The sequence below is a fragment of the Cimex lectularius genome, unplaced genomic scaffold (genome assembly GCF_000648675.2).
Source record: "Cimex lectularius strain Harlan isolate CLEC.00 unplaced genomic scaffold, Clec_2.1 scaffold317, whole genome shotgun sequence".
Lineage (NCBI taxonomy): Eukaryota > Metazoa > Arthropoda > Insecta > Hemiptera > Cimicidae > Cimex > Cimex lectularius.
The window spans coordinates 246930-269995 of NW_019393018.1; the positions used below are offsets into that span (position 1 = coordinate 246930).

General features: G+C 35.2%; 2 protein-coding genes across 7 annotated transcripts in view; one reads left to right on the forward strand and one right to left on the reverse strand.

Annotated features, from left to right (window-relative positions):
- The window catches only part of LOC106661696, a 28112-nt gene extending 6258 nt beyond the window's left edge, over positions 1-21854 (forward strand). For 2 of the 3 annotated variants that reach the window (XM_014385247.2, XM_024229819.1), the window contains 2 exons: positions 17464-19267; positions 19627-21854. In XM_014385247.2, the coding sequence (XP_014240733.1) occupies positions 17464-19267; positions 19627-21663 (3841 nt within the window). In that variant the 3' untranslated portion in view covers positions 21664-21854. Of the gene's footprint in view, positions 1-14950; positions 15040-17463; positions 19268-19626 lie in introns of those variants that run through there. The other variant, XM_014385253.2, reaches the window with a different exon arrangement.
- The window catches only part of LOC106661724 (DNA-binding protein D-ETS-3-like), a 248056-nt gene that overhangs the window by 211149 nt on the left and 13841 nt on the right, over positions 1-23066 (reverse strand). The window lies entirely within an intron of this gene.

The following is a 23066-nucleotide window of genomic DNA, read 5'->3' on the forward strand; positions in this document are numbered from 1 at the left end:
CTCAATTTTCCTTTTTAACCTTTGTAATCATTTAGATTACTGCTATTATAAAGTTTACATCACATCGATTTAACCGGCAATTAATTAATAAATTTAATTATCAGCGGTCACCTCTGTTGTCTGGGTTTTAAGTAACTATCGCATAAATTATTAATTTTTCTTCGATACAAAATTATAATTATTTCCATTAATATAAAAGTACACTGAATATGTGGACTGGACATTTTCTTAAGTGAACAAGAATTTAATTTTGTTTTACATTTCTTCAAGTCTGTTGAATTAATTTATCTTTAAATATAAATTTACGTCATGTACCAATGTATTAGCTCAAATAAATTAAAATTCAAGTAGTTAATATAGCCAACGTTGAAAATGAATTCCCTAAATGAAATCTATTAATTCTATTTATATATTATGAAATAGAATTCATTTTAATTAATACAAAATATTTATATAATTCAATTAATTCAGGTTTTTAGTAGAGATAAAAAAGTCAGTGTCACGAGCGGGATTCGAACCCACGACCTTCGGCCAGATACGCCGCTTCTCTACCACTTGAGCTATCGTGACTTCGATCCACTCGGACACTATATATATATATATATGTATGTGTGTATATATGTATGTATATATATATATATATATATATATATATATATATATATAATCAACAGTTTCAGAGTTATTTCAGTTTTTCTGATTTTTTAAGATTTCACGACCTTGCTTCAAATAAACAATGATTACACCATAACTAAAAGGTTTCATACAAATCCGTTGATACCATTGAAGACTATGTTAGATTTGCAATAAGATGTGATCAATAACTAAACTTGTGAACTTTTGTGTAATAAGCGTTTTGGTGGCCAGAACTTTGAAAAATAATTTTTTTTTTTCAAATTTAAAAATCTTACTATGGTGATTCCAAACTACTATTTCCAAACGTAGAAACCAGCAAATTTCAGAAAACTTACTCCATTTAATATCGTTTTCAGTGGTGTAATTCTTTTTTAATTACTTTTTTAAAGATGAAGCAATGGATGAAGGAAAGAAAAAATCGTAGTTGAAGGAATGGTACGATTAATGATAATAAAAAATAAAAACTTAAGGGAATTTTGAATGAATTTATTAAACGGTTTTAATTTGGATTTGAAACCGAAATAGTGCAAGTATATATTTATTCTTTTCTTTTTTTTTGAGGTTAGGGATGGATTCATATCATCCTGTAAATTCAACGCACTCTGGGGAGCTATTTGTTATTCCGCCATCGGCCCTCGCATTAATTGTCCATTAACACTAACACACTGCTCATAAACAAACACCTATATACACAAAAAAGAAATAGGAACATACGCACTAGAGCTACACAAGTACGTGTATTTGCAATATTTACAAATGAGGAAACACCCCCTTAAAAAATCTTAACATGGCACCGAAGACTGTCGTGCCCAAGGACTGTCTTTTGTCGGGCGCCATGCCTACTCGCTCCCTGTAATGGGCCAAGGCGCGGCAGGGTTTCTCCCGAAAGCAGGTGTCCGTGTGTCAATCAAGTTTGGCCTATCCTCAAACGGATTAGCGCGATCCGTTCCTTGCGCCTCAGATCCTCGGAGGGCCAGCGCTCAGTCGTGCTCTTGACAATCTTTCAAAACGAACATAATTACTACACTATGTCTTGAGGGGAGTTTGCAACTAATGTTGTTCTTCCAAATTTACACAAGAGCTAGTTTTAGGTGAGGAAAATCCGGGGCTTTCTGTGCTTTAGTCGTCTTGCGAAAACCAAATTATTGGACGAAATTTCTTCGCGTTGTGTGCAAAATAAATAATTTATTTTCTAATTTGTATGCCTTAAATTAAAGTGTACCTCATCGTTCACAATGGAAATGTGAGAAGTATTTGTAAGTTCAATTCAATACAGAAAAAATGAGAAGGCGCACGCACACGCACACGCACACACACACACACACTCTCTCTCACTCTCTCTCTCTCTCTCTCTCTCACACACACACACACACACACACACACACACACACACACACGTTCATGTTTTATTCCTGTTCTGGTTGAATACAAGTTAGTAGTGATGATAGGGCAGTTTGCAAGTAGAATTTGGGTTATTATTATTATTTTTTTTTTTTTAATTCATAGCATGATTTCTCAATGACACGTTCTGTTGAGGTTGACTTTTTCCAATGTTAGATGATCTGGCCTATATAAAGAAAATATTTTGTCTTTTTGTTTCCGGATTATTAACATTTCTAAGGCCTGTGCAATTATATTCCAAACAAATCAAACTGTTATTTTTTCACGAACCTTAGGCTCTAGGAGCTTTGGACACTAAGAATTTTAAAAAATGGATAAATTTTTACGTTTATCAATGTGTCCAATTTAAAAAAAACTGTTACTTTTTGACGTTATCTTCATGTTTACCATCGAATAGAATAAAAAAAGTAATTTTACAGACAACCAAGATTTAAATCCCTGAAGGAAAAACATTTTTTAAACCCAACTTGTAACTGATTTGTAATTTGTTACAATTTATGCTGTTCGCAATGCCTAGGGGTAAAAAAAATCATTGGTTTTGTCTCCGTTCCAATGTTTACTTACTTACAATCTCAAAATAACCCGACCTAAATCTCCCATCTAATAATAATTTTCGATACGGCCCCCGAATCATCAGACTAAACGATTAATTATTTTACTTTATTCATTAAAATCGTGTTTTAAACTAACTTTCGTTACATTTATGTATTTGTTTCAAAACGTAACAAAATAATTCTTTTTTTTTCTCTTTATGTATAAGCTTCTTTATTTATGAATTATGAATATTATTTAATTAAAAAATCTATTATACTTTAATTAATTAATTTTCAAAAATAAAGGAATGTTTCCTTTTTTTGGTTTTCTATTAATGATCCTTGGTATTATTAAATTCACTAGTTTTCTTGGTCCGCTTGACCAATTAATATCTTCCAATTAATTAAGTTTTTAGTTGAGATAAAAACGTCAGTGTCACGAGCGGGATTCGAACCCACGATCTTCGGCTAGATACGCCGCTGCTCTACGACTTGAGCCATCGTGATCTCGATCCACTCGGACATTAACTTCCCGTCTCAACCCCACCTTTTTGAATTTTCTCTCCTTTTCGCCATTATTCAAATGTCGTCTAATCTATTTGATTCTCGGCGACAAATGAAATGGCCACGGAGAGCTTTAGTGAAGGTATACTTCATTTAAACTTATTAAATTCACTAGTTTTCCGTTCAACCAATTAATATTTTTCAATTAATTAAGGCTTTTATTGAGATAAAAATGGCAAAAAGGAGGGAAAATTCAAAAGGTGGGGTTGAGATGGGAAGTTAGTGTCCGAGAGGATCGAGGACACGATAGCTCAGGTGGTAGAGCAGCGGCGTATCTGCCGAAGATCGTGGGTTCGAATCCCGCTCGTGACACTGACTTTTTTATCTCAACTAAAAACCTTAATTACTTGGTATTATTTTTTATTTTATATAGCCAGTTCAGACCAAAAACCTGCAAAAAATTATTCTGAAACTAACTAACGAACTAAAATAATATTTCAAGTTGCGTGAGAAAGCGTTTTATCGTCTTTATCTTATCACCATTGGATTAGTTAGCATCTATGATTTAAGAATTATCAAAGCATGCTTGATCTGATTTGTGATTCCTACACTTTCTTGTAGGAAACCATTTTTTTTTCGTTCTAAATCCGAGTCTGTCATACCATCTTACTTATTGATGAAAAATATTAACCTGTGAAGTGAATATTAAATCTAAGCCTTTTATTTTATATTTGATCAATATAGAGTAGAATTGATAAGAAGATAGCAAAAATTTCGCCGAATTTAGTATCGATTTTTTATTTATTAAAGCTTCAGAAAAACGGTGGATGTTGTCTGGGTTTGGCAGGAGGGCAACGAACGCGCATAAGAGGAGGCGTGTATGTATTTGTTAAATGTAAACATTGTTTGTAAATCCCAGGCCCTGAAGATGATCTCAATAAAAGATCGAAACGTTGGCACGATAAAGAAAATGTTTTTCTGAAACCTACATCATACCAGACCGCATCTCACTATTCCCAATGATCATTTATTCTTAATTACGGTTTTATTGTTTAGTTTCCAAATTTAGAAAATATAATTTTACAAATTACATTAGCTATAGTCTGTATGTTCGGATATGAAAATTGAGACTCTTGTGGTTTTCGGGCTTCCCGAAAATAATCTGGCTAACATTTTTAGTCGTATTAAAAGAAGGCCGAGAACAAAACACGCAAACTGTGCTAATCGTGTTAAGTGAGAAAGAGAGGATCAAAAAACGGGTAGGAGAAACGGGATATAGCCGAATTTCATCTAACGATTTACGACAGTGACAACGCAATAACGAATTTTAAGTGTGTTATTAAATCAATTAAATATTCACACAGCCCCGAGCTGAATTAATTTATAAATCAAAACATTTAATAACAAAGCATTAGTTGATTTTAAACCTCGAGATTAATAATTTATTTTTACTTACTTTAAAGGTACAAATAGTCTTTAAAGCCCTCTTACAATTACATCTCTTAGAAATAAATTTAGTTTTACAAACATAGTAAAAAATAATAATAATAACAGCAGTAATAAAAATAAAACATATAGGATCGGATCGGCAGAGAAGGTCTTGCGTATGCACTGTTGATAGGTGGCCTCGGAGAACCAGACTCGTAAAAGAATGGATAGACCCGGTGAAGAATAGGCCATGCGAGGTTGACACGCGGGCAATAACTTTTTGACCAAAGCTGGCGTATCCGGCGTATTGCTCGGTCCCACTTAGTCGAAAGGTGCAATTTCTTGGCTCCATATAGAGAGCGTAATGCCATTCGATACGAGGACTGCGATTGAGCACGACTAGTATTTGAATTCTCAATTCCGAAAGATGAACGTTGAAGAAGATTTCGTTTACCCGAAAAACAGTGTTCGGAAAAGGATTATTGCGAATTGCGTGAACAGTGGCTTCAAATTAAAAACTGTTGAATTCAGCGCCCATAACCCGTTCGAAAAATGTACATTGATGAGCACCTTGCTATTTGAATTAGTTAAGTTCCTGTCCGTACCTGTTATCCTGGAGAGTTGGCTCAACATTTTTCAATTCATGAGAAACTAGTCAAAAAATAAAAGTTTTACTAAAAACTCCCCAATAAAAAAATAAATAAATAAAAAAATAAAATAGTAAGGAACAGGAGGTAAACACACCTATATAAAGATAGTAAAATAATAAATATTTGATAATAGTCTGTCTAATAGTGGTTGAAGGGTTGGATAGAGAGATCGTAGGAATACCACATGAGAATTGTCCTTGAGCAGGGCAGTATATGGTTCTCCTGTCCTGGATGGATTTAGGATCTAACTTGGGTCTAAAATGACCTATGTCCCCTAGCTGACCGCTTGGAGCCCAACTTCGGAGGCTGGACATGTAAGACCCAGGGGTGATAATTTTTTTGTAAATGACAAAAGCATTTGCAAATGACATTGCCGGTGGACTACTCAACATTGTACACGCGCGTATGAATGGACATGCGTGTATAGATCTGAACTTATATAAATCGGTAATCACAAAGTCAGCATGATTTTTGTATAAAGAAAGGTACAATTCTGTTAATTGCTAATCTTGACTTTTACGACAAAGAAAACTTTTATATACCTGCCGTTTTCTGAAATATTTAATTATTATTTAAATAGTTAAGTCACGTTACAACGGAATGTTTAGGAAAGGTTTTATTTAAGCAAGTAAAAATAAAGCATCTATTTTGATTTGCACTCTATTGTTTTCATTCACTGTCATTTCTACTGCGGAGATGTAAAAATCAGTTGCTTCCGGTTTTAAACTACTGATTGACATACAATACTCTGTAGCTTCCTATCCATTTTCTACTCTACATCTCTATTATAAAACTTTGACCGTAAAATTTATGTTATTTACATTAAAGAATATACAATAATAATAACAATTTAAATCCAAATCCATTATATTTCGTGGTCCGGTTGACCAAATAACCTCTTTCAATTAATTAATTTTTATGTAAGGTATTGGTTAAGATAAAAATAATAACAATAATGTATATTCTATCAAAATTATTAACAAGACTGGTATGGGGTTTGATTTTAAGTAATCAGTTTATTTATTTTTTAAATATTTCTAGCCACACTGTGATTTTCAGTACATTTAAAAACTTTCGAAAGTTTTAGTGATACAGTAATGGAGCCACTGAACCAGCTCAACTATTCTACAAAGTTATATTTAAGCATGAAGAAAATTAAGAATGCAATTACACTATAACAGTCAAGAGGTTTGTAAATGTACTGAGGAGGAGCCATACCATGGCTGGAAATATATTTGCAATAAAACGAAATAAATTTTAAAAAAATGGTAATAAGTTTTATTAGGTTTTAGGAGGGAAAATTCAAAAGTTGGGGTTGAGATGGGAAGTTAGTGTCCGAGTGGATCGAAGTCACGATAGCCCAGGTGGTAGAGCAGCGGCGAATCTAGCCGAAGATCATGGGTTCGAATCCCGCTCGTGACACTGACTTTTTTATCTTAACTAAAAACCTTAATTAATTGAAAGATCGAAGCGTAGGCACGATAAAGAAAATGTTTTTCTAAAACCTACGTCACACCAGACCGCATCTCACGATTTCCGAATAATCATAGACAAGAACATTGACAATCGTAAAAGTTCTTAGATATTTTTTATTTTGATTTTTTAACGTTACAATAAATTAAGAAACTGATGAATCTTACAGAATGTTTTAATGCTCTTTCTGTTGGTATAATCAAAATTACAGTATCATCAAAATTTTATGTGATACGATATATTTGACTTTATGACAAGCTGCGAAAGGTTGAAGCCACCTGAAAAGTGAAATCGAGAATCAGACTTTCGACAATAGGGACTTTTTAGTCAAATTTGAAATATAGGATTAACTCCTGTAGTAGTCACATCTAGCGTCTTACCAAGTAAATCGTATTTAAACGTTTATACAATAACTTTGGAAATTCATAAAAATTTATTTGTGGATTTTGTACTTCGTTTGCCGTTATCAATTTGAGGATTAATTAATTATTAATTTATAATTTTCTTAGCTTGCCGCATACATGATGATTTGTCTAGTGGTAGAGTTTTTCTATTTCTCAAGCCATTTTTCCCGCTTCTACTTACGCACATACTCCAGTGCATTGCATGATTTTGCCGCATGGATGAGAAGGTTACTCTTTTTTTCACTATGTTCATTCCCTTCTGTATTTCAACGTCCGGGAACCCATTGTAAGTCAATCTTGTGTTTTCCTACACAATAGTATATTTTGGCATCCCAGGCTTGAAATGATACGCATTTAGTGCCTTTATAGTTATAAATTTGACGATCCTTAGTAATTCGGCATCTTATAGCAAAACAATGTTGATAATGCAGCAAAGTTTTTAATAAAGTATTTAATGATTTAATTTACAGCGAAAATACTCATGTCCAGATAGTATTCCTATTCGGCTGCCAGGTTTTTCCTTTCGAACGCGGCCTTTCAAAACAAATAGCATTTTAACGTCTATAAATAAACTTTTAAGCTTCGTTAAACCTTGCCTTTCATGTTAATTAATTAAAAACAAAATTAAAACAAGATTTTTGTTTAAAATAATAATAACTTTTCAATTAGTTAAGGTTTTTGGTTGAGATAAAAAAGTCAGTGTCACGAGCTGGATCTTCATTTCTTTCAATACTTCTCATATATTACGGTTTGTTTTTTGTAATAAAATGTGAACGAACGATAAAATACCTGACCTACTGGATTTTGAACGCCGTGTATGTACAGATATTTAGCTTCGTATCAGCCTCACAAATAATAATTGTAATTTAAATTAATTGAGGTTTTTAGTTGAGATAAAAAAGTCAGTGTCACTAGCGGGATTCGAAACCACGACCTTCGGCTAGATACGCCGGTACTCTACCACTTGAGCTAGCTTGACTTCGATCCACTCGGACACTATCTCAACCGTATCTTTTGAATTTTCCCTCCTTTTTGCTATTTTTTCAAATGTCGTGTAATCTCTTTGATTCTCGGCGACAAATGAAATGGCCACGGAGAGCTTTAATGAATTTCAATTCTTGTCAATTAATTAAGGTTTTTGGTTGAGGTAAAAAAGTCAGAAAAGAATTTATTTGGTCAAGCGGACCACGAAACCTAATAAAATGTAATAATAATATCATTGAGATTTACTTATATGCTTCAAAAGGAATGCCAGGCTTGAATTTTTTTTACATCCATCTTTACAGCCCTAGATAAGCAATTTTGCCGGATCACAGACAAAATGCGTTTCCTCCGGACTACGTTTGTCCTTGGTCAATGCAATTGGTTGGGTCATTTAAATTGATGTTTCGCTCTGAGGAGGCAGTTCATAACCAATTCAACGTACAGTGCCTCTCCTTTTTTTTCCAATTTTTGCTATTTTCTAAACATCTCGCAATATTTTATGCAGGGTTCATTTTACATCTGTCATATTTTAAATCTTAATCTAGACGATGTTAAATCAAAAGTTACACTAAGCTGGCAAAAAGCTGAATCGATACGATTAATACACCGAGATTGAAAAAAAACCTATCTTTAAAATTGAGACGTCTAAAATTGACTTTCAGAATCTTTGTTGTAGTTTTATTTCGGCTTTACTAACATAAACAAAAATAAAACAGCATCGATATGCAAAAAGAGACAAGATTTTGGTTCATATTGTGAATAATATAACATTAAACAGTTGATAATTTTGCCTCGTCTTCACAATTTTAACTCTTAAATCTGATTGTTTTTTCCTTTCATTTTCTTCTTTACGTTCAAGGCGAATTCTTTTCAAATTGCCCCTTTAACAATTGTCAATAGGAGTAATAACGAGTTTTTCAAGGTGTGGGAAAGACTAACCGTCAGATTATGCCTACCTAGCATATTGCATAATTTATTCTTTAATCGCCAAGTCTCTGACGACCTTAGGTGCAGATAATATGCTTAATATGTTTAAATTAATTACTATTTAGTTATATTTCATAAGTTTATAGGCTGCTGTTTCGCAAGAGAAATCATTTTAGCCTATTAAAGAATTGTATGTAATTAAGAGTCTTGTCAATTCTAGGCCACGTTTTTATTATTATCACCTGATTCGGTTACAGGAAAATCGATTAAACGGTGAATTAAAAATACGTGAAACAATTGAATTCAACGGATGAGGTTTAAATTTACATTCACTAGTTTTCGTGGTCGCCTAGGCCAATTGATATCTTTCAATTAATTAAGGTTATTAGTTGAGATAAAAAAGTCAGTGTCACGAACGGGATTCGAACCCACGACCTTCGGCTAGATACGCCGCTATTCTACCACTTGAGCTATCTAGGTTAGCTTTTTTATCTCAATTACCTCAATTAATTGAAAGATATTAATTGGTCAAGCGGACCACGAAAACTAGTGGATTTAATAAGCTAAACGAAGTATATCTTCACTAAAGCTCTCCGTGGCTATTTCATTTGTCGCCGCGAATCAAATACATTACACGACATTTGAAAAATTGGCAAAAAGGAGGGAAAATTCGAAACGTTGGGTTGAGATCGGAAGTTAGTGTCCGAGTGGATCGAAGTAGCTCAAGTGGTAGAGCAGCGGCGTATCTAGCCGAAGGTCATGGGTTCGAATCCCGCTCTTGGCACTGACTTTTTTATCTCAACTAAAAACCTTAATTAATTTCAATTTACCATTATTATTTGTGAGGATGATACGAAGATAATATCTGTACATACAGGACGTTTAAAACCCAGTAGGTCAGTTATTTTATCGTTCGTTCACATTTTATTACAAAAAACAAACATTAATATATGAGAAGTATTGAAAAAATGAAGATCCCTGTTTAAAAATTATCTACCTGCAAACATTTGAGAAAAGATTTTTGAAGGTTTTCTTTCTTTTTATGTCCTATAAGGATAAATTGCTTGTAATTTTGATGAAAAATAACTTTTTAATAGGTATTTTGTCATATACAAACAATTTCAGATCTGGTTTCATAGAATGATGTTTCATTTCTACACTAGTTCTCTAGTTTTTAACTCCTAAAAAAATACTTTTATTCACTATTTAAATAGTTTAAAATCAGATACCATTCAATTCCAACACAAGGAAAGATTACATAACGTTTATTTACTAAGAAACAAAAGATTCGTCAGTTTCCTTATCAAATAAAAAAAAACGCATTCTAACGTAATAAAACTAGAAATCAGAATGTTTTCTGATTAAGGAAACCTTGCATAAAAACAAGATAAATTCGAATGATTCACGACATGATTTTCAAGCTTTGAGTATTGTAATTGAATATTACAAAAGTCAATTAAGGAACGCTCACAAGACGCTGTTCCAATAGTTCGTAACCAATATTCCATATTCTTCATCTGTTAATTGTTATTGTTGTGTAAGTCATAAATATATGCATACATTCCTTTGCGTTATATACGAGTGTATGTATTGACTATGTACAATATTACGATTGTGGATATTCATTAAAAAAACTGAGCTTGAACAATCGCTATTATATTAGAAAAAGAGATAAAAGGAAGGAAAGGAGAGAGACAGAGTTAGACCAAGAAAGAGGGAGAGAGAGAGATTGTGAGTGAGAGAGAGAATGAGAGGGAGGGGAAATAAGGCAAAAATGATAGAGAGGAGAACGGGTGATCGTTAGAAGAGAGAAAAAAAAGACAAAAATAGAAGAAGAAAAACGATAAAAGTAGAAGAAAGAAAGGGATAAAATAAGGGGGAGAGAGAGAGAGAGAGAGAGGGACAGACAGACAGATACAGAGCGAAATAAAGCGAGAGAGAGAGAGAGAGTGAGTGAATGAGTGTGCAAAAGAGAGTGAGAGAAAATGAGTGTAATAGAGAAGAGAGAGTTCAAAATAAGAGGGAACGAGAGGGAGAGGGACACAGAGTAAGAGAGAGAGAGAGTGAAGGAAAATGAATGATTGTACGAGACAATGATAGTAATAGTGATAGAGAGGGGTATAAAGAAAAGAGAGAGTGAGAGAGCATGAGAGTAAAAGTGAAAGAGAACGATAAAAAGAAAAGAGAGATAGACTGAGACAGAGAGCGAAGGGGGGAGACAAGGGGCAAAACAAAGCGAGAGGGAGAGTGAATGATTGAGCGAAAGAGAAAGTGAGAGAGAATGTGTGTAATATTGAAAGAGAGAGATAACAATAAAAGAGAAAGAGAGAAAACGAAAGAAAGGGAGAGAGAGAGAGAGTGAGGGATGAATGAGAGTAATAGTGATAGAGATAGATAAAAAAAGAGAGTGATAGAGAAGGAGAGAAATAGAGAAAGAGAAAGATAAAAAGGAATGAGAGAGACGAAACAGAAAGAGCGGTAGAGAATGGGAGCAATAGTTATAAATAGAGAAAAAAGATAGTGATAGAGAGAGAGTGAGAGGAGAGACAGACAGAGAGAGAGAGAGAGAGAGAGAGAGAGAGCGAGCGAGCGACAGACAGACAGACAGAGATTAAAAGAAAAAGAGAGTGAGAGAGAATGAGAGTATTAGAAAAAGAGAAAGATAAAAAGGAATGAGAGAGACGGAAACAGAGAGAGCGGGAGAGAATGAGTGTAATAGTGATAAAGAGAGAAAACAGAAAATAGAGAAAGAGGGAGTGAGGGATGGGATAAAAATGAACGTACCTTCACAGAAAATAAAATAATCATATAACCCATTGTACAAATTTTTTATCTTTCAATAGCATAAAATAAAATTTTCTAAATCATAAAAATTTTAATAATCCTCATAATCTACCAAAATTACAGCGCTAAAACATAATACAGTGAAAATAAATAAAAAAGATTAATTAAACATTTTTCTTAATTTATTGACTTTAACTTACTTTCTAATTTGAATATAAAATTACTCTTTGTAAATACGTAATGAACGTAATTATCTGATGGTTTCAACTTTGAAATCAAGCTCAATAATCATTGAAACCGGCCAAGAGCTGAACCTTGTCTTATCCACCCCATCAAAAAAATAAACGAATAATTAAAAATTAAACAAATAATAATAAAGCAATAAAGCCGCAATTGCCACCTTGATTCCCTACAACGTATTGTTATTTGTTACAACAATATCTAATATTTATTCTAGGTTATATTATTATTCATTTCTAATATTTTATTTTACAAATGTTGGATGGACAAATTAATTACAGGGTTCACTGTCCGGTGATGCTTTAGAAAAACTTATTTTCTTCCTGTCTGTGAATCTGCCATGTACTGGCAGAGAACCAACTTAGGACATTATTGATCAAAGTAGTATTTATATTTTATTTTTCTCGTGTAGGAACAAAGTAATTTATTGATAGATTAAAATATATTTTTGCACAATCTTACTACGTGATAGAATAATTGTTTTCATTAGATTAGCAATAACATTTACAAATGTTCCTAGAAAGCTATAGACAAGACTTTGATGATTAATAATCTAATAATCTGATTAATGATCTTTAATGTTTTATTGTGCCTGTAAGGTGTTCAGTCTTGTGAAAAAATACAAACTAAAAGTAAAGTCTTTATAACCATCTTGTCAACTTTTCCTTATCTTTTATTTCGTTTTCCATTAGACAAAATTATTATCTTTTACAAAAATAACTTGTAAGATAACACGAAAATGTTATTGGGCAAAAAATCACACTGCACCAGAAAGTAAGTTAATCAAGATATTTATATTAAAAAAAGCGTGAAAAAGTATAAACTCAAACATCTTTTGACACTTTAAAGCGTTAATTTGTTTTAATAATAAGAATATTTATCGTGTTTTTTAATCATCTCTACTGGCTTTTAAAGGAACGCTTTTTATCATATTTATCAAAGTGCTCTCTGGTATGTTTTCCCAAGCTTGTGATTCTTTAAGTTCACTGATATTTGGATTTCGAGCTTTTGGAAATCATAGACATCCGTAGCCAAGATTTCCTATAAATTTTCTATGGGATTAAGTTCTGGGCTAAGCGCTAGAAAGACCAAAAGATTGAGCCTATATTCCTCCAACCATTATTGTTGTGTGTATCGGTGCGTTGTCTGGTTGAAAAATTTGATCTTTTCCCAACAATGTAATAAATGACAAAAGATTGTTGATATTTAACAGCATTCATTTTTCCAGTATTAAACGCGATTTGGGACCCTTTTCACCGAAAACAACGCATACCATTACACAATTTGTTTTCCTTACTTAAGTCGTGTCAGTAATAATTGAAACCGTCAGGACAGTCAAGGTTGAGCTAAAAATGTTTGTCAGCTCACTAGAATTGCAGATAAATGTGATACGTTTGGTTTTCTTTCAATTTTTGCGAACCTTGCGTTTATAATCATTCACAAACTCAACTATGGTTAATTTGTAAACATTGAGTTTGATGTCCATCGAGAAAGTTTAAGGCAGGAAAATGAATTAATCTCTTAAGGAATTTTTTTTGCGGGGGTTCACAACAGCAGAGGTTATATCAAACCCTCGGGGTGCCGGTATTTAAAAAAAAAAGCCCATTTGTAAGTATGTCGGGTTCGACTGCAGGGCCGCTGGATTCGAACCCGGGACCTTTACCTTACGCTTTATATATTTTATTTTACAAATGTTGGATGGACAAATTAATTACAGGGTTCACTGTCCGGTGATGCTTTAGAAAAACTTATTTTCTTCCTGTCTGTGAATTTTACTTATGAGCGCCGTGGCAACGCCTAAACCGTTGCGGCCACCGACGCCCCTAAATAATTATTATTAAAAATTAAAAAATAGTTTTGGCTTCAAAATTATCATTAATTTGGAAATGTAATAAAATTAAATGATTGAGTTTTCACAGGTCTGTGCTTTGTTTTTATCCCTTTCGTTGGCTCTCTCTCTCTCTCTCTCTCTCTCTCTCCCTCTCTCTCGATCTCTCTCTTTCATTTCCTGGCACTTCCATCTCTCACTCTCTCTCTCTCTCTCTCTCTCTCTCTCTCTCTCTCTCTCTCTCTCTCTCTCTCTCATTATCACTCCATTTCCTCCTCGTTTTCACTCTCTTCCTCTTTTCTTTCCTCCTTTTTCTCTCCCTACCTCTTCTCTCTCTCTCTCTCTCTCTCTCTCTCTCTCACACACACACACACACTCTCTCTCTCTGGTATTTTTCTTTACTTGTATATCTTTCTCTCTTTCTGTTAGATTTCTCATACTCTCTCTGTTCCTATATCTCTCTAACACTTTTACTTCTACTCACTTTTCCTATGCATCTTTAGATTAGAACTATATTACAATTATTCCACATTCTCTCTCTCTCTCTCTCTCTCTCTCTCTCTCTCTCTCTCTCTCTCTCTCTCTCTCTTTTACTTTCTCTCTCTAAGCCAAAAATTGTGTTAACATTCAATGTCCAATACAAACATATAAAACTGTTTAAACAATAGATAAAATAAGCATAATATATAAACGCCCTGTGTGTATGCCTGGTGGGTGTGATACAAATTTCTTACAATTAAAAAAAAATTGATGCTCATCGAAACGTAGCATAGTTCGAAGTAAAATAGATCGAAGTAAATAAGTAAATAAAAAGTTATTATATAAATGCGTAAGAAACAAATGTCTGAGGCGAAAATCGACGAGGAAAGAATTAACTTCGTTCTCGCAAAACAAGACACAGCTCGGCGCTAACAAGGCCTTGACACAATTAACGTTCGAAGATTGTGAGAGAAAACGAAATATACGAAAAGGCATAAAAGCTTTAAAAATCAATAAAGTTTATTCACAACGCCCTTACTGGACGTTATTGGACAATATAATGAATGTGACGATCAAATTTCCCCTGCCCGGCCGGTGACTCCCCTGGATGATCCGTTTTATAAATAAAAGTGCGTTTGCAGAAGGGATGACTATGAGCCGCTTGAGGTGGTCAAGTTCTAAATTTAAAGCAGGTCAGATACTTGGCAAGTACAGTCAGACGGTCTACGTGTGTCAACAATTTCTCGCAACTCGGATACCATGGCTAGGTAGGATCAAATTTATTCATAATATGTATTATCAACAAGTTTTCATTATCCACGGTTATCTATTTATAAAGAATTTGTATGGAGAAGTTTTACTATACAGACTACTATAAAAAAGGATAACTGAGCACACTAGTGGACATGGATGATTTTAAATATGGGAAAGTAAGAATAACTGAGCACACTAGTGGACATGGATGATTTTAAATATGGAAAAGTATAAATTTATAATGGCATATTAACCACATTACAAGTATTTATATTTTAACAACGACACACCGAAGAGAATATCTCACAAATCACAAAGTAATAAAAAGGGCAATGGCTTCTTGCAAAGTCTCTCGGTTTTATTATCCTCTAATTAAATATTAATAGAGCAAGATACGCATAATTACCTCAGAGGATAATGGCTGAATGTACCACTTCCTTTTACTTTTATGATAACCTTCATGAAGGGCAAACTTGAGAGTCATCCATTAAAAAACAAAACCCTAGTAGTTGAGACATTTCTTTTTATTTTATTTGTTTGTGTAATTTTTATTTGTATCCTGCACATAAATTTGTACACATTACAAATTGTTCTTAGCGGAACAAAGTCCCGGACAAAACACTAATATTACTGCCAGTACTGCACCCAGCGGACAAAGCTATGAGAAACTAGCTTATGCTAGGCACCCGAGTTGGTTGTAGGGTTGAGAGAAGGAGGTCTCGGGTTGCGGCTCCATTCCCATGGGGGATTTCGATCCGTCGGTATTCAATATTCTCGCATCGGGATATGTTCCTGTTTCAAGGCAACAAATGATTGACTCTGGCATTCCTAAGCGTCTCTATGTGACCTCCTCAAATGTAGTGGCATAAGAACGGATTCTACTGTTAGGGCATTAGTGGGGGTGGAAGCCATAGGACCTAGGGAACACCTTGCAGCTTTATGCTGGAGTCTGTCTAATCTAAGATGGGTCTTGCCCGCATTCCCATAGAAGATGCTTCCGTATCAATTCTGGATAACACTAAGAATTTATACATCGATAAACAGATGCACGAATGAGCACCATATTTGATTCTAGACACATATTTGAGGACATTTAGGGCTTGTTCATATTTTTTCTCTACATATTCAATTTGGGGTTTCCTTAATGATTTTCTATCAACAACCACTCCCAAAAATTTGAATGAAGAGCAAGTTTTTATTGTAAAGCTGCCTAGGTCTAACATCTTTGGGATCGCAATTTTGTAGCGGTAGGTATTTTGTCCTCAGATATGGTAAATCCCAGTTCCATGCACCACTTGAAGAATTTTCCGGCTACTGGTTGAATTGCAAACGCCAGGTAAGGTACACACTGTCCACCTGTGAAGATGGTTATATCTTCTGCAAACTGAGATATTCTGATGTTAAGTGTTTGCAATTGTCTAAGGGACGCTGTGTAAATTAAAAATAATATTGGGCTAAGAACCGCCCCCTGAGGTAAACCCGAAAAGGCATGCCTCGGTCCAACTAGGGTATCATTCATTGAGAAGTAAAGTGATCTTAGATGTATAAGACTTAAAATTGTTTATATAAAAATACCCGGTATCTTTAAATTAATTGATCTGAGCAAGACTGTTTAGTGTGAACGTAATTTGGGTACATTTGTCCTAGTTCAGTTTCATCTTCCGCTTTTGCCTCATTTTTCAATAAGCTCAACACGCTCCTGGATATCGAAGGCGGCTTGGATGGATTGGATTTAAGAGATAAAATTGCAATAGTCCGCGTGGGTTGTAAGGATTGGTGTTGGTATAGGAAGGTTAGCACGATAAAGGTTTGCCTTCCTAAAACTGATTGCTGCATCCCATTCTGAAGCAGCAGTCGGTTAGATAGGATTTTAAGATTTGATAAGGAGCAGGTCAGAACTGCTTTAGTTTGAAGAGAACTCACATGTGCCAGAGCCTGCCAAAAGCAGTACTCTCTGTTCTCAAAAAGAGGGGAAATAGAGTCAACAACCCCGAAACATTATTGAGACATAATGTTGAATTAGATTCGTGATTAATTTACAAAATGACCTATTGTCAACGATTTTTGTTTGTTTGTTTTTTTTCTTACGAGGGTTCGCAACAGCAGAGGTCATATAAACCCTCGTGGTGCCGGAGTTTTTGAAAAAAAAACCATTTGTAAGTATGTCGGGTTCGAATGCCGCTGGATTCGAACACGGGACCTTTACCTTACAGTGTTGAGCGCCGTATAACCGTTGCGGCCACCGACGCCCCCATTTTGTTATTACCGATCGATCAGTTTTTTTCCTGATTTTCTAAGAAAGCGTTGCACTATGAAAAGGCTGTTTCCAAGATTTATCTTAGGTCTATCGAGCATAGAAGAAGATAAAACATACAAATCAATTATTTTGATCAGTTTTATAATACTTAGCACTAATTGGTGTTTTTATTTTGTTTCAGAGACCACGAATACGAACCAATCAATCCGAAAGAACCTCCACCTCCTCCTGTCCTCAACGTTAGCGAACTAGAATCAGAGCCTCGTCCTGCAACACCAAGAAAATTGTTCGAGAGAAGGTACATAAAGATACCGAATGAAAATGCCGTCATCATCCCTTTACACGGTGATTCCGATGAGGAAATCAATCCTGATAGGTATGAAAACAAAGAACTGACAGTGCATGAGGTACAACGAAAAGCCGAAGATTATTATCCTGAGGAAAGGGCGGATGTCAGAGAGCGCACACCAGAAATTACAATAACCGTAAGCCAACCCGATTCGCCTGGACCCGAGTCACTTCCATTGGAAAAGACGTCCAGGGGAATGCGGACCAGGCTTAGATCACAAGCCGGCGAATTTAGGGAGAAGCTCCGTAAAATATCAGCTCCAAAGATATCATTACCTGAGCGGCCAAAAATGAAATTTCCTGATCGCCCTAAAATACATTTTCCAGATCGGCCTAAAATTCATTTCCCAGATCGGCCACAGTTTCTGAAAGAAAAGCCAAAATTTCTCTCAGAAAAGCCAAAATTTCTCACCGAAAAACCGAAATTTCTCTCAGAAAAGCCAAAGTTTCTTACAGAAAAGCCGAAATTTTTAACGGAAAAACCGAAGTTTTTGAGCGAGAAGCCTAAGTTTCTGACCGATCGCCCAAAGTTCAATTTTCCAGATAGGCCTAAATTTAAAATGCCCGAAAGATTTTCCTTCGATAGGCATACAAAGAAACCATCTGGTCCAAAGCAAAAAAGGCCAAACCCGAGCAGTTTGAGGAGGCCCTTAAGAGATACTGTAACTGTAACATCTTCAGACTCTTCAAAACATTTATTTCATAATTTTCGCTTTAAAACCTACCCTAGGTTCCTTACTAGGAAGAAAAGGGAGCGTGAAAGAGCCCAACAATTAGCAGGGACCAGTTTAGACACTGAAAGCAGTCCTTCAACACCACCGAACAGGCGTAAGGTTCACAGCGAGAAATGGGTTGAAACATTCAGAGATATAAAGTTCGCTGATGATGAAGCCAGTATGGAGCCTAAATTGGACACCCAAGATGAGGAAGGCTATGAAGAAAATACTGAGCCTTTCCACGATTCTTACATTACAGGAGCGCTCCGTTTAGGCGAGGAGCCGGTGAAAGCGAAAATGGACAGTTCAAGTGATGTTATGGATTCTGACAAAGAACAGCAAAGTTCTGGAAGTGAGTCGATGAGAAGAAGAGCTGGGGTGCTTGAAGAAATTGACTCTGATGAGTTCTTTTTAAGGCAAAAAGGTTTGAGCAGGGAAGATATGGATGTGAGCAGATACCTTTCAAAAGAAATAAGAGATGCTTTTAGATCACCCAAAAATGCATTGGCTCATATGGATTCGACGGATTACGATGACGAAGGACCGCCTGTGAATATGAGATTTGATGAAATACCCAAACCTCCTGAAAGGAAAAAATCGGTCAAGTCCGTTCACTCTGAAAAAGAAATTGTCGACTCTGGCTTCAACACGTTTCCTCTGAGGCCGAACAGAAGGAAGCAGAGTGAGCCGGATTTTGGATCGAAAGAATTTGAAGAGATTAGAAAACCGCCACGAAAATACAGATCAAAATCGGATACTAGGCAGAGGTCTACACCGAGCCTTGCTAGGTCACGAAGCCAGGGGATCGAAGCCCAAAACGGAACTCCCCTTCCTGCTAAAAGGAGGAAAAGTTCCAAAAGCCTGAGCAAAAGTGTTCAGGAAAGTACTGGAGACATGCGTATGGAAGATGTGCATAGAGAGGTAACTCTTTTACAGATTAAAATAAAAAAAATAAAAGGCAAAACCATTTGTTGTGCATAATTTATTTTAAAAAAGTGCTAAAAACTAAACTACATATAAAATTACAGCAGTTAAGATGTTGCAGCTGTATTTTATAAGCACTGAATTGAATTAAAAATGCTTAATGATAGCAAAATAAATAATATTGGTTAATTTTTTAAATTTTTAATTGTTTTATGCACTTAATTAATCGCTTAATTCTAAACTTGTTTCTATTTTTACAAGCATGCATTTAAAAAGTTTGAACTAAAATGTTACTGTAAGTAAAATAATTATTTTTTTTAGATTTGTGTTGTAACATTTATTTTGTTTTTTTACAGATTGATGCACACGAACAGTATAGGGAACCAATTGTACCATTCAGAAAATCAAGATCCAGGGGGACTTCTTTGGCCGATGAGGACAGGACGTCTAGAGGAGCTGATTCAACTGATCTGCCTCATGATGATAGATATTTTCACGATGAACCTGTACAGATAGCCGATGACGGTGTGGTGACGGCTGTACCTGTGGATGTTGTTCCACTGGCATCTGCCCCTACTGAAGACAGTTTTGGATATGCAGTGGTTATGAAAGAAAAAAAAGCTAAGCCAGTTCCTCCCAGACCACCTCCTCCGCCCACGAGGCATAGAAACCAATTTCAGCAATTGCAATCACAGTTGCACACTATTAAAAATCAAGGTGTGAACTTCTTTTTTACCTATCCAAGGAGGGCGATAAAATCTTTACACAAAACTCCGGTGAGACCTACTAGAAACTATAGCACATTAGGGCCTTCAAGACCACCAAGAAGAACTAGAGTATTCAGAGAGCCGGTGTATGTCGATGGCGATGAACCCGGTGATTTAGAGGGGGTTGAAAATAAAGAAGACAAGCACGAGGATGTAAGAGATCTTCAAAGTGGTGAAGTTGTTGAAAGGATTCAAGGAAGGCCGTTACCTCCTCCACCTAGACCGCCAAGAAAAACGAAAGAGGATGAAAATATGCTGCAATGCATTTCTGATCAAACAGACACACTTAAAGAAAACCAAGAAAATGTAACTGACCCTGAAGAACTAACTGTAGAAAGCTACTTAAAATCCAAACAGGAAGACTTTTTACTCAATTCCTTAGGTAAATTTATACCTTTGAGCACATTTGAAGAAAAAGATAAACCCTTGGAAACCATAAATACTAGCCAGCAGACTTCATTTGAAGTTGCTGAAGTATCAGTTTCTATTCAGACAGATCCTCTCCCTGACGGTTTTATTGTAGACGACATCCAAAGTGAATTTGATGGCACTTCACAGAAAAGTGCAACGAGCAAAACTTCAGAACAGAGGCAAACACCTATTTCTCGGCAAACTTTCAGAGAGAGCAGTATAGAAAGGGAATTAATACCACAAATAGAAAGAGTGCTTCCTCTTCAAACTGAAAATTTACCTACGCGGCGAGATTTGAGCAGTGAAATTGAACAGAAAAGTTGTAAATATAGAGAAGAATCAACTCCGTCATTACAAGAAAGGGGCTTTCCTTCTCTTGAGCTGCACAATCTTCCCACATTCCCAGTTTCATTCCCTGATAAACTTCATTTAACTGAGTTAGACGTTGACAAATTAAATGTCCATGAATTGCAGGCGAGTAAACTTCAGGTTTTAGACATTGAATCAACGACTCTCCAAGTCACGGAGTTAAATAGTAAAGGTGGTAATTTAGTAGTTAATGGAATAGAATTGCCACCAGATTTTTTAAAAAATTTAGCCGCTCAATTCCCAGTCCCCCCTGCTCCTCAGCCGCAACCATTGCACACTGAATCACCTCAGCCTGTGCCGCAAATTCGAAGAGTGTTAACTCCACCCCCACCGATAATAGTTCAGCATTCACCGTCATTGTACGAAGTAGCTCAGCCGCAGCCTTCACAAGCTAGCACGACTGACCAATTGCCGAAACCTAAAACGACCAAAAGCAAAGGAAGAAAATCACCGACGAGGGTCATTGACGACTCCGAAGATGAATTGGCATCTGTTATGCCCGAACGAGAAAAAAGGGAAAGGTTAGCAACGCTAAAAAAAGACAAAGAAAGTGAAAAAGAAAAGCCTACTACACCTTCATTACCTCAGATACAAACATCATTATCAGAACCTTCTGCATTGACTCTAATCAGACAACTTTTGTCCATTTGGCTAAGGAACATCTGCGAGGGGACAGGTTCATTTATAGAAGGCATCAACTCGATGTTTCCAGAAGGCGACAAGAGGAGAGACGCTCAAACTGCAGCTGTAATCTTGGTTGTACTTGTCGCCGGTTTAATTTTAGTAGGATTTGGAGTAGATAACTCAGTTCATCATCACCACTGGGATTACTTACCCCCGCGTTAATTTATCAGTTTTATTATTGTAAATAAAGTGAATTTTGTACATACCAACAAAGGTAAATAATTGCATTTCTTGATGTTACCTGCCTTCAAAATTCAATTGTGAAAAATTGTAATTTCAGCAGTATCTAAAGGTGGATTAAATGTTGATTATTGTTGATTGTAATTGTTTTGTAAATAAATTATTATGTTCAATGGGTTGCCTTTAAATTTAAAAATATTAATTTTACGCTTAATATATATTCTTATAAAAACTGGATTTTATTGTTCTTTCTCCAGTATACAGAAGCTTCTTCGGACAGATAAATCTAGAAATGTTGAAGGATCTTCCCTTATATTGCCTTGAATCTTGACTTGCTCTTTTTTAGATAAATACTCTGAACTGGAGTGTCTCGGTTAAATGGTGGTGGTTGTCTGGGTCCACAGTAGTAATAGGGTAACGGAAAGGCAAACAAGCCAACCAAGGCCATAATGCGCCAGCTTCCAGCCCTCTTATGCTAAAAATGCCAAAAATACAACTAAACAAAAATAGCAGCATTAATCCGGCTTGGCAGAGAAGCTCCTATCTATCAAAAATATAGATGATAGATGACGGAGTATATGTATTGTAGAAGAAAGACCATACCCATTTAATGATAGGCCTGGACTGGAGATGACACTTTTGAAATCCAATGTACAGAAATGTTAGCTTGATGTTTCCCACATAATTAAAGCATGTCATTTCTTGGCTCTTGTACAACCAGAACTTTCTACTCGGACACACTGTTAATTACGAATTCATATATGATGGATCCATCACAGAGTTAAAAATATCCTTTAGAAGCCCAGCCAAGGAAACAACCATAGTTCAACCTTCAACTGTGATATTAGATATATTACACACCCACAAGAAAAGTGACAAAACTCAAAAAAAAAAAAATTCTACAGAAGAGACAGATGGAAGTTTACTTTTTTTACTTATGTATTAAGTACAATACAACGCAATAAGTTGTTGGCAATAAAACCTGTTATGATTCATCAATATTGGCTTTTGTTTGTCCAAGATTTAAAGCAAAAACATAAAACTTCAAAAATCCAGTTGTACCCAAAATACAACCCCTTTTTGAGTTTTCATACTTTTCTTGTATATATTGACTCTCAGTAATTTAAGTTAGTTTGTTTCCTCTAACAATAATGGTAATCAATACTATTAATTTCTTTGTGAAAGTAACAGACAACATACAAGCCTAACAAACTTGCATTTAGTAAGTTATACTAAGATTATTTTTGATCCAAACTAATGTGCTTTCCTCCTGGATTTAGAGCTAATCAGGTATTTAAAATACAGAATTAATTGTAAATAAAAGTTTCATTGATTATTTAACATAGTGTAATTAAAAGATTCAAAAAATCGTTGAAACTACAAAA